The sequence below is a fragment of the Pimephales promelas genome, chromosome 22 (assembly GCF_988280905.1).
Source record: "Pimephales promelas chromosome 22, fPimPro1.hap1.1, whole genome shotgun sequence".
NCBI lineage: Eukaryota > Metazoa > Chordata > Actinopteri > Cypriniformes > Leuciscidae > Pimephales > Pimephales promelas.
Window position 1 is genome coordinate 2,705,704 of NC_142790.1, and position 12,909 is coordinate 2,718,612.

The following is a 12,909-nucleotide window of genomic DNA, read 5'->3' on the forward strand; positions in this document are numbered from 1 at the left end:
TGCACGGAAAGTCTCTTTTGGACCTTGAACCGTTTGGTTCCCATTGAAGTCCATTATATGGAATATTTTCATCAAAAACCTTAATTTCTTTTCGACTGAAGAAAGAAAGACGTGGACATCTTGGATGACATGGGGGTGAGTTGAGTTTTTTTTAAAAGTGAACTACTCCTTCAAGAACATACAAGTGTTCAGTTCTTAAAATAACCATTTATCTTTCTTATTAAAAATTCAATTAAAGAACTTTATTTTTTCACTATATAGAAACTTCAGTGCAATGGAAATATTCCACAGATGCTAAAGTGTCTTCACTGAACCATCAATGCCAATAAAAAAAAAAACTTTATTTTAAGAGTGTAGAGTAGATTAACCTCAAAGCTAAAAGCCACAAAACATCAGAAAAATGAATAAATCTAATCCTTCAAGGCAGTCTCTCCGTATAAACCCCAAATGCCATCGTTAAGAGCGTGGGTAAAAGCCCATATGCAGGAGGCAGGGAGTGAGGCCTTGTCTTCTGACCTTGAATGTCTTGTCAGAACATGTTGTGTGTGTGAGATACTGAGCTAAATTCACTCTGTTAAATAAACACTTGCTCAGAGCTACATCAGTCACTGCTTCACAGACACCAGAATACAGTCTTTTAAATATGGACCACAACCGTGAATCAGAAGATCATCTGTGTTTTTAATGTGGGAGTTTGTGTATTTCAAGAAAAGCATCTTGACGGAGTGAGAACCGCTTCTTCTTTCACCTTGAGTGGAAATCTGTAAACTGACACCACACACACACACACACACTCTTCCTCTCGTACGACACACCAACTGAACATAACGGCCCGGTCCCATTCAGGGAGAACAGTTCCTGTACTAACAGATCTGATGCCGTCACATGACAGAATGCCCGATATGATGTCATACAATAAGTGTAGATATCTCATAATACATATAAAAACAGGGAAGGCGCATGAGTCACTAATCCAGCTCTGAATAGACGCCCACATGCTCTACGAACACAGAGCGGTTCAACTAGACTGGGATCTTCAAAAACATCTCTAGGAAGAAACGAGCACTTCCTTTTCCTCTGACGGCACGTTTTGCGCAGCGCTTGCTTTCCTTCCATGACTCGCTTGGCTTCAGTTCAGGACCAGACGATTGCTAAAGCGGACCGTGTTTATAACATGACATTCAGCATGTTATGAGGAGACCTTAATTGAGAGTAATAGTTTCATCATAGAAGGAAGTCTCATTCATGTAATCGCTACAATACTGTCCTGATTAAAGTTCATAGGTCATAAAATGTGTTATTGCACCGCTATTATTACACTCTGGACAAAAAGGCTGGGGAAGTTAAGTTGTGCTTTTAAAGCACAACTTAAGACATATCTGTTTGCCATGGCTTATTCATCTTATAGTAAGCATTACTATAGTATGTCTCTATTTTATTTTACAGTGAGAATGTAAAGCACATTGGTCAACTTGTGTTGTTTTAATAGTGCTATACAAATAAAGATGACATTGACATTGACACGAAATGTAAAACACTTCAGCAAGGACACATTAAATTGATTACAAGTAACTTCTTTTTCAAATAAATTCTGTTTGTTTGATTCAAAATGTTGTTTTTTACAATAATATGAATCAGCACAACTGATTGATTACAAGATTGATAATCATGTTTCTTGAGCATCAGATCATCATATTAGAGTGATTTCTGAAGGATCATGTGACACTGAAGACTGGAGTAGTGATGCTGAAAATACAGCTTTCATCACAGGAATAAATGACATTTACTATATAATCAAATGTATCTCACAATATTACAGTTTTTACTGTTTTTGATCAAATTAACGCAGACTTGGTGAGCAGAAGAGATGGTAGAGTATAAAAAAATAAACTTCCAAAGATTATCACCGATTGATTTAAAAAGTGGATGTAATTAAAGGAGTAGTTCACTTTAAAAAAAAAAAAACTTTTGCTGATAATTTACTCACCCCCATGTCATCCAAGATGTCCGTGTCTTTCTTTCTTTAGTCGAAAAGAAATTAAGGTTTTTGATGAAAACATTACAGGATTTTTCTCCATATAATGGACTTCAATGGGGTCCAAACGGTTCAAGGTCCAAAAGACAGTTTCAGTGCAAACTGCAAACCGTTCAAAGGGCTTTAAACGTTTCCAGACGATGAATAAGGGTCTTATCAAGCGAAAGAATCGCTCATTTAATAAATAAATAACACAGTTTAAGTTTTATAAGCTCAAATGCTCGCCTTGCTCTGTTCTGTGATGCACGTTCGTGACTCTCCATTCGTTTAAAATGAACGAATCTTTTCCCGAGTCAATTCGTTCATTGAATGAACCAAATGAGACGAAAAAAGATTCGTTCATTTTGTTATTTTTTTGATCGCTCATTAATATTTTTTATTAAACGAGCGATCGTTTCGCTTGATAAAGACCCTTATTCATCGTCTGGTGTGGTTTAAAGCCCTTTGAACAGTTTGCACTGAAACTCTCTTTTGGACCCCATTGAAGTCCATTATATGGAGAAAAATCTTGGAATGTTTTCATCAAAATGTCGACTGACGAAAGAAAGACATGGACATCTTGGATGACATGGGGGCGAGTTTTTTTTAAAGTGAACTACTCCTTTAATTTCCCTTGATTAAAATTCATAAGGTGCACCAGAGCTAACACCTGTTGGCAACTTCTTTTACCGGTTCTGTCTGAGCCTGTTTGTGCTGTACTTTGGCGCGTCTCTTTACGCTCAGTTAATCCAGTAAATTACACAACTCACAGTAAGCTTCTTTACTTTTCCTCAAAAGAAGTGAAAGAGGCCTGAGAACTAGGCTACAGCCTCTCCAGGTGAACGACTAAAACATCCCAACCTCACATTTATATTCTGGTCTCTAGAGATGACTAACAGCCTTTATAGCAAATCTACGAGATTTTACAGCTATTGTCCTCCAGACAGAACTTGACTACGTAAATATGCCAAAAGAACAACACTCTGATGAGTAAAGGAAACTCTGTAAAGGGGGAAGGGGGGTTTGGACCCAAAACATTAGAGACTAAACTTCCCCCAGATTTCCACAGGGGTGTTAAGGGGTTAAAAGTGACACCTGTTGCCCCACACAGGAGTGTTAAGGGATGGATTGCATGCTGTAATGGGAGCCATGTGATGCAGACATGTGCACAAAAGGTGGATTGAGATGCCAGAAGACCATTTGTCACTTTTCATGTAAAAACAGGATGCTGCATCCATAAAGTCCTTCCCACCTGCACCACTTTATAACCACAAAAACGACAGATATTTCAGACACCAGATATCATTTTTTAGGACACTACAGTTAATTTATGTAAGTGAGGATTGCAAAATTAAGTAAACTGTGACAAATAATACCCAATTATTCTTCATACAGTGACTACAAGTCAAAGAAAAGAAAAAGTTTGACCAAAAATGATTCAGACATTTTGACCTGACCATGTCTGACTGAATAAAATTAAGCATTGCTTTGTAATTGGTTGAGCTAAATTGGTATAATCAAATTGTGTACTTAAATTTAACAGCTGACAGATATTCAACCTAATTCATTCGTGAGACAGTCTGATAGAAGGACAGACAAAACAAGATAAATATTAACTGATTTGATAACTCTGAGTGTCGTTTTCTAAACTATAGTGAATAAACTGTGATAATGTGAGAAATGTTGAAGGTTTGATTGTATATGCACCAGCTATTCATTATTTAGTGCTGTATTATTAGGATTAGTGTGTTGCATTTTCCATTTTAGTAAATTAAAAATAGTATGTCAAATGTGAAAGGATGACAGTGGAGTGTATTATCCTAAAATTAACAATGGATTTTAAGGTAATGGATATAGCTAGATTTTAAAACTTGTATGCAAACACAAACAATAACAGGGTAGTAAGTCTCAGTGTCATACTGTGTCATTACAAACTCAAAACTATCAACTTTCTCAACAGCAGTAAAGTACAAACTTTGGTTTAGTAGAAGTATGCTAATTGGAATGCAGCCAAGGCTCGTCTGATTGGCTCATTTGGGGAGCAAGTCAGCATGAGCTAGAAATTCAGGGTTGAGTTTGGATCATAAATATATCTTCAGTTTTAGAAACCCAAACAGTTCTTGTTTCCAATAAAAGGACATCAACACTGCATCTGTGGCACAAAATACTAAGAAACATTTATAAAAATATAGAAACGTAATTCATTGCTTTCCTTCTATTTTATAAACAAACACATACACTCACCTAAAGGATTATTAGGAACACCACACTAATACTGTGTTTCGCCTCCAGAACTGCCTTAATTCTACGTGGCATTGATTCAACAAGCATTCTTTAGAAATGTTGGCCCATATTGATAGGATAGCATCTTGCAGTTGATGGAGATTTGTGGGATGCACATCCAGGACACGAAGCTCCCGTTCCACCACATCCCAAAGATGCTCTATTGGGTTGAGATCTGGTGACTGTGGCGGCCATTTTACTACAGTCAACTCATTGACATGTTCAAGAAACCAATTTGAAGTGATTCCAGCTTTGTGACATGGTGCATTATCCTGCTGGAAGTAGCCATCAGAGGATGGGGACATGGTGGCCATAAAGGGATGGACATGGTCAGAGACAATGCTCAGGTAGGCCGTGGCATTTAAACGATGCCCAATTGGTACTAAAGTGTGCCAAGAAAACATCCCCCACACCATTACACCACCACCACCAGCCTGCACAGTGGGAACAAGGCATGATGGATCCATGTTCTCATTCTGTTTACGCCAAATTCTGACTCTACCATCAGAAATCGAGACTCATCCGACCAGGCAACATTTTTCCAGTCTTCAACTGTCCAATTTTGGGTAGCTCTTGCAAATTGTCGCCTCTTTATCCTATTTGTAGTGGAGATGAGTGGTACCCGGTGGGGTCTTCTGCTGTTGTAGCCCATCCGCCTCAAGGTTGTGTGTGTTGTCTTCTTCACAAATGCTTTGCTGCATACCTCGGTTGTAACGAGTGGTTATTTCAGTCAAAGCTGCTCTGCTATCAGCTTGAATCAGTCGGCCCATTCACCTCTGACCTCTCGCATCAACAAGGCATTTTGGCCCACAGGACTGCCGCATACTGGATGTTCATTCTTTGTAAACCCTAGAAATGGTTTGTGTGTGAAAATCCCAGTAACTGAGCAGATTGTGAAATACTCAGACACCAACAACCATGCCACACTCAAAATTGCTTAAATCCCCTTTCTTTCCCATTCTGACATTCAGTTTGGAGTTCAGGAGATCGTCTTGACCAGGACCACACCCCTAAATGCACTGCAGCAACTGCCATGTGATTGGTTGATTAGACAATTGAACAGGTGTTCTTAATAATCCTTTAGGTGAGTGTATGTAAATCCACATATTCATAACACTTCCTATTTTCTGATTCTATTTGATTTAGCACATATGTATGCGACCTTCGCCCTCTTCATAACCTCTTACCTGGATCTTTCTTCCACTGCGGTTGGTGCTGGGGCTTTTGACTGGCACCTTATTGGGTGTGGTGTGGGCGGAGTCTACTACGTGATGAGGAAGATGAGCTGCTTTCATCACAGTGCTCATCATGGAGTTAATGGGAGACAAGTCCACTCCATCGGCTATATGCATCTCTCCATCTGCTCTATTCTGTCCATTCTCCCATTCACTTCCTTCCTCCTCTACACTGGCAGAACCCTCTGTGGATGTTTTAATTTCTTTGCATTAATGGCAGACATACAGAAGGATAGAACGATAGATAGGTAGGTAGGTAGATAGAAAGAACGATAGATGGACAGATTTCTACCTGTGTGTGTTTCTGTGGGGGCGGGGCTCTGGACATCATTGCTTGGCTCCACCTTTTCTGCAGTTTGGGTGCAAATAGCGGATTCTGTTTTCGTCTCCTCCTTTGAATTTTCCATAACTATGGAGAAAAAAACAAGAGAAAACAGATGCGGATGAGCCAAGGCTGCTCTGAGGGCACTGGAAGTCACGCTTAAATTCAAATAGTCTTGCAATAAGTTTCATAAAATCATAAATGATAAAAATAGTCGAACTTTATGAGCAGAAAATAGCTAGTTAGCTGTCTAAAGCATGTAAATCAAGAGAGAAACGGTTTGAGAATGGGAAACACTACATAGGGCACTTTCCCAGTCAGCAGAACATGATGTGTGTTCTCTAGATGAGGCACAGTACACACATTCTCCTGTGCTTTATGGCTCCAGCACCTGTCCGGAGAGCACAAGTGAGAGGCAGTGTGTCTGCCCACAGGAGCATGGTCAACGCAAGAGCGAAAGAGTTGCAGTTTGAAGTTTCATTCTGTACTCTACGTCCAAACTTTTACAAAAGACCTATTTTTGCATTCCACTTTGGTACATTTTCATTGTTTTCATATGTGAACATGCACTAGTTGAACAACTATTGCTTCTTCCATTGCATCTTTAGCAGAGACTCTCAAATGACGGCGTTCTAAAACCAGGTTACATTTTTACCTAATGGGTTAGTTTTAGAGCCCGACCGATGAAGGATTTTGAAGGCCGATACAAATATTTTTGGGTTTTAAAATCCGATATTCCGATATATCGGCCTGATTTTTTTTTTTATCAAATATTGTTGGATTTCACACACGTGAAAAGCTAACTTTTCTGCACAAGATACAATTGATACTTTTTCTCTATGTCTAAATGTTCACTCCTCGCAAGTATAACTTACATTTTACAATGCAGGGATTGTAACTAGAGATACGCTAGTTAAAAATACAGTAATCATTATTTTATTTAGGCACAAAAAAAGTAAAAAAAAAAAAAAAAGTTCATTGTGGTTTCCAAGCTCATTAATGTTAACGTTAGCGGTCTTCCACTGATGATCGTGTGGCATTAGCTAGCTTTGTGGTTAGCTAGTCTATGATAACAATAGATAACATCATACTGCAAATTGTAAAAAAAACATTCATTTTGAATATAACAGGCCAAGGAGAGATGATTGAAGCGTGTTTCGTCTGTTTTTATTTTATTTTTTAAATATTAATTTATCTGCCATTATAACTGCCGATACCGATATTTTGGAAAATGCCCAACATCGGCCGATAATATCGGTCTGGCTCTAGTTAGTTTAGAAAAAGAAATAAGAGATGCTAGGGCATCTCAAGATCTTGCATTTTTCTATTCCATGTCTCTCGCTTCACGTTGGTTTTTTCTGTGAATGGGCCCTTATTTACACTGAATTTCCCATTCTTGACATCCAAAATCGTTGTGAAATATGCACAACTTATACTTTCCTGGCCAAGTTTAAAGGGATACTCCACTTTTTTGGAAATAGGCTCATTTTACAACTCCCCCAGAGTTAAAAAGTTGAGTTTTACTATGGAAGTCAATGAGACCAGAAACTGTCTGGTTACTGATATTCTTCTAAATATCAGAAAATCGGCTGAATGGATTCGAAAACGGTAAAACTCAACTTAGTATCCCTTTAAGAAAAACAGAGATGTGATTGGGTTAAGCAACTTGCAACATCATCGGCCAACTGAATAGGGTGGGGCCTATGAAACTATGACTGGTTTCACCCAATTTTCGGACAACTCCACACGACCACACAGGCACATCTCTACTTTGGTGGGTGTTGGCCTGGCAGATGGCTGTAGATGCTAATCTGGATGAGCAGGGAGGGGGGGGGGGGGGTCCTAAGCGGTACTTTTAAGATGGGGAGGTCATGAGGGGTTCATTCCTGTGGGGATGATGAGAGATGCTAAATGTACTTTGGCCTAAAACATGCTGGTTATGATTCAAAAAGTGTGCTAAAGTGGTAAAATTAAGGGGGGAGAGCTGTGGAAAGAGGACGAATGGGAAAAACAGAGTTGGGAGGGGAAAATAGATGGAGAAAGAACAAGCAAGCGAAAGACTCTCTCTTTGCTAATTGCCGTTTCCCCATCCACAACCACACAGGAAGCTCCTCTACAGTCTGGGCAACTTCCTCTTTTGGAGAGAGGATAAGGGAATGTGTGTGTGTGTGTGTGTGACGAAGCAGTTGGACAACAGGATCTGCTGTTGGCTGGACCAGAACAGCATGGTAGATATGATCAGGGATGGCCAACTCTGCACCAAAAAGTGAAACTTCACATGTACCTTGTAGCCAAATTGAGGTAAACCAAATTCCTCCAAAAACAGCCTGCTAGTCTAAATGCGGATAGAGCTGCTCTTCTGAGTCCTTACTCCTCAAAATAACCAAAGTGGGGGTTGACAAGTGTGTTCATCAACCAAACATCACTGTAGTGACAAAATAGGAAATTATGTCAGAGAAGACTCTCATGAAAGTCCTTGCAGTTTTTTTTTGTTGCTCATCCAATGTAGTACCTACCCATTTCGGGTGCACCATGTGTGTCAAATTTAGTAAGTCTGTCTTGTTTTAATGACAAGGAAAGTTCGTTTTTTTTCCCAAAAAAAACATAATGGCAATTAAGGGTTAAAAATTATTCAAGATATTTGTGTAAAAAAAAATACTTTTAACTTGAAAGATACTTTTGAAAAACCTTTAGAAAATAACGATTGCCATGAGCAAGGAGAATGTTAATACTTTTTACTAGAGCTGTCAGTTAAACGCGTTATTAACGGCGTTAACGCAATCCCATTTTAACGGCGTCAATTTTTTTTATTGCACGATTAACGGTCTTTTTGGACTAGCAAACTTTGTAGTTTTCTTTCACATGCTTTTGCAACAGGACGCGGCATGCGTGCGCTGCGCTATGAAACCCATTCATTTTAATGGCTTGCGCCGCGTGAGGATGTTTTGTTGCTTCGTCGACCAAAGCGCAAGCGGATCTAACTAGACCGTAAACAACACAACATGCACGCCGCCGCCGCCGCACTCACTCGTTTGGGCTTGCGAGCCGGCCAAATATTTGGTTAATGTTACGTTTTGAGTGGATGACGAGCGCGAGACGAAATGGATGCCAATGAGATTCTGAATGGAAAGTTTACTTTACTAAAAAGTTTCCAAATGTTTCCATTGACGAGACCAAAGTGACCTGTGTGTTTTGTCGTTGTGAATTGAGCTATCATCATCATCGTCAATATCAGGACCTCGTCAGTATTTCTTTAACCCTTTTATTGATGGACAGTGTTACATTGTGTGAGAGATTATTTGCTCCAAGTGAGAATGTTAGTGTGAATTTGAACACAGTATATGGCAACGTTGTTTTCAATAAAAAAAAACTTTTGCACAAAGCAAGCCGATGCAGTTTTCCATGTTGATAAGAGCAATGAGAAAAAAATAATGTGACAAAAAGAAATCAAGAGACATTTAGAATAGATAAAAATGTGCGATTAATCGTGAGTTAACTATGACATTAATGCGATTAATCGCGATTAAATATTTTAATCGTTTGACAGCACTACTTTTTACTCGAGAGTTTTTAAACTAGAATTTCATCAGTTTGTCAATGCTTTTAGTTAAATTTAAAAAACTTTAACAAGAATAAAAAGCATCATCTGATAACTTGGATTGCATTGAAGGGAAGTTGTATACAATCCACCAATCACACTAAAGTATGTCTATGTCTGTTTTCCCTCATTAGACAAGATAAGCCACTCCTCTGATAGAACGTTTGCATGATGGGCGGGACGTTTTTGCTGGAAAAAGAAAAAGCGGTTGATATTTGGGGTGGGGGACATATTAGTATTATGTACTGAAGAGGAAAAAAAGAAAGACACTGAAAACAACAAGATCACAGTGGGAAAAGGGAAAGAAGGGAAAACCTGTATTCGTAGAGATGGGTGTGGAGAATCAAGCGAGATACTGTAGGGTTCTGTTGATGATTAGAGGTAGAAAGACAAGAGATTACACAACAGCAGGGCAGGTTTCGAGTTGTGCAAGGGTTTGAGGTGGGGGTTTGGGGCGAGAGCGAGTGAGACAGAGTTGTACTTGTCATAAGATTCTCGCTCCTTTGCAGGGAGATAGTGGGGGTGGAGGGAGTTGGGGGGCTGCTGTTACTACATCTGTTCCCACCCATCACTCTCACTATCCTACACACACACACACACACATGACAGAAAGAGGTTCTTGCACATCCTTGTTAAAACAAGTCAAACTCTGGGAAAGCAGAGATGATTCAGTGAGACTATGAGCGAAGAATAAGTTTGCGTGTGCTTGAGTTTATGTGAGCTTCTTGAGTGTTTTTGTGTTAGTCAGAAGCACACAAGGGTGGAAAAGTTCTCGCACGATGCCAAACCGAGCAAGCAAGAATGCCTCTGCTGTTCCCTTTCTCTGTCTCTCTACATCTTGTTTCGTCTTCCATCAAGTCCCTCACTGCTTTTCCTCTTTCATCCTAGTTAAAAACACATTTTTTCTTAATTATTCTAAAATGAGTTGAGGTTGACGAGATTGACAGCATTTCAGAGAATTAGTTGGAATAGCCACTAATTATAACCAGTTTTCTTCTGGAAAATCTTAAATGAGGCATTAGGAAGGTAGCTGTAATACCAACGCGTTCTCATCCTAGGGCGTCATGTAGTGACACTTTTGAAATTACATCTAAATCCAACGCACATGGCACCCTTTAGCGTCAATATAACACGCACAGAACTTTGTTTGGTTATGGGTAGGTTTAGGTCTGAGGTAGGGTTAGGGTTAGACCACTAGGAGGCGCCTTCTAGCCTGCGTCTCATATTGACGCTAAAGGGTGCCATGCGTGTTGGATGTCTACGCATTGGCAAAAGCATCAGTATATGACGCCTTGGGATGAGAATGGGCTGGTAATATTTACTAAAACACGCCAAGCACTCAAATGGGCTCTATGCACGGCGGTATTTCCGGTGAAGGTGTAAGGATGCTTGATAACTTCCGCCGATCGTAGAGTCCAATGCAATACCGAGAATTTATATTGAATTTTACACTCCATGGTTATACTAAAGAAACGTTAGTCACAAAAACAGATAAAACAGACGCCCCTCGTTGTGTTTATGCTTCTTTTTAAAATTATATTAAATAAACATAACTACATCTAAACGTATGTACGTTTCGTTTCAAAGACGGGAGGACAGTAAATTTTGAAGACTCTGCCATAATCCCGTTTTCCTCGGTTTTCCTCCGCTTTAATCTCCACAACTGGAAATGGACGAGCATCCTTGCGTCAAATGCGGAATTTATGCGTGCATATAGCCCATACTTACAATTCTGTAAGTGAGCATTTGTGCAGGTCTTGCATCACATAAATTGTGGCAAAAATGTCATAATTTTGTTTATTTTGACACTAGCAAGTTAAAATCGGTCTAAACCAGTGGTTCTGAACCCGGGGGTTAGCGCCATCAAACAAAACATTCATTCACCCCCAAAATTGTTATTCTACGAATGATTCTTCACATTTTAATATTTATTTAGAAAGTGTTGGGGGTTGTTTCTGGGAATCAAAAACGGCTGATGCTACACAACTGGCGAAAAGTTGGTTTCACTTTGACAATTGAAATTTAGTCAACAGCTTGTCCTACTTTACCACGGGACACACATACGACACTGCCAAATAGTACAAATAGCACCTGACTATTTATTGGAGAAGCATTCCTAATCTAAATTTACCTTATAACTTGGGCCTGAAGCCAAAGCATCCCCCTCTAGCCACAAACTCAAGTCGCCAATGCATAATTTAGTCAAAAACCTTGGCATTACAAGAACTTTCCTTCCTTATATGATGCCTCCAGCCTACATTCAGTAGGAGCTCTAATTAAAGTAATTGGCCAAGCTTCTGGGATGCAAATGACAGAGCCGAGGTGGGTTGGACTTTAAGGATGGCTGTCAGACAATAGCTCCAAGCCAAACTGACAAAAGTGACACATGCACTTTAAAAACAAACAGATATTGCATGAAACAACCACTGTTCTTAGTCTTGAATGGCTTCTCAAACGGAAAGGATGAAGATATAAAAGTTCTTCCTGAGCGGGAGAAAGCTAAATGGGGTTTGTTTGCTCAACAACAACAAAAACGCTTTGTGGTTAAATTGAGAAATAGGAGAGAGGTCTGCAATGATGCGAGGGGGTTGAGACTGCAACAAAAATCCAGTGACCGACCATATGTTGGCTGTTTATTACATCCTCCAGTGTCTTTGGAAACTGGAGAAATGCAGACTCTTTTGTGTGATATAAGTAGTAGCTAACACAGATAGATGAGGCGGTAGAGGAAGGAAGCTACTAAACATCCCAAGATCGTGGTGTAAAAGAAGAGTTTTAGAGTAGCCATTCATCTATCCTCTATGATCACATGAGTGACTCAAACTAGGGCCTATTGAGCCAGAATCTTGCCCTGACTTGCCAGACCGAGCTTCACAAATCCTCTCACACAAACTGACTCCCGATGACAAAGGCGGCGCATTCGGGCACCAACATTTCGAGCACACCCCTTGTTTTAGTTTATGGAGTGGTGTGCAGCCTGCCAGCTTGACCTTTTCACGCTCAGTCTCTCTTACTCTCTAAGGGCAAAGATCAGGGTATCAGTGGAGCACTATGTTTACAGAGAGCAAGAGAAAGGGGGCTGGTTTGGGGCCAAACTAGGACAGAGTGGAAGAATATTACTAGTACTCCCTCTCTTATTCCCGTAAATCACACTCTTTCGCCCGTTGATTCGAATGTCATTCGCCCTAGAGTTGACTGCAAGCTCTTTCCGGTCACATTCACACAGCAGCAGAGTACGGTTGTCAGTCCTGTACTTGAGTATGGTTACGTTCAGACACGCTTCAGTTATTTACAGCCGCATTCAATAACCAAACTCACACCCACTTCTGTTGTTCATCCCACGGCATAAATTATCATCATTTGGTCCCACTGCCAACACATTCGTGACCTTCCATCATTACATGATTTCAAAACCCACCTTAAAACATATTTTGCTTCTTGTTTTTCTGATCTAGTG

At 39.9% G+C, this 12,909-nt stretch overlaps 1 protein-coding gene across 4 annotated transcripts in view; it reads right to left on the bottom strand.

Moving 5' to 3' along the window:
- Nucleotides 1-12,909, bottom strand: part of rreb1a (ras responsive element binding protein 1a) — a 69,374-nt gene that overhangs the window by 22,007 nt on the left and 34,458 nt on the right. For all 4 annotated transcript variants that reach the window (XM_039690547.2, XM_039690546.2, XM_039690548.2 and 1 more), the window contains 2 exons: nt 5,825-5,941; nt 5,485-5,717 (listed from right to left, as the gene is read on the bottom strand). In XM_039690547.2, the coding sequence (XP_039546481.2) occupies nt 5,485-5,717; nt 5,825-5,941 (350 nt within the window). The remainder of the gene's footprint in view (nt 1-5,484; nt 5,718-5,824; nt 5,942-12,909) is intronic.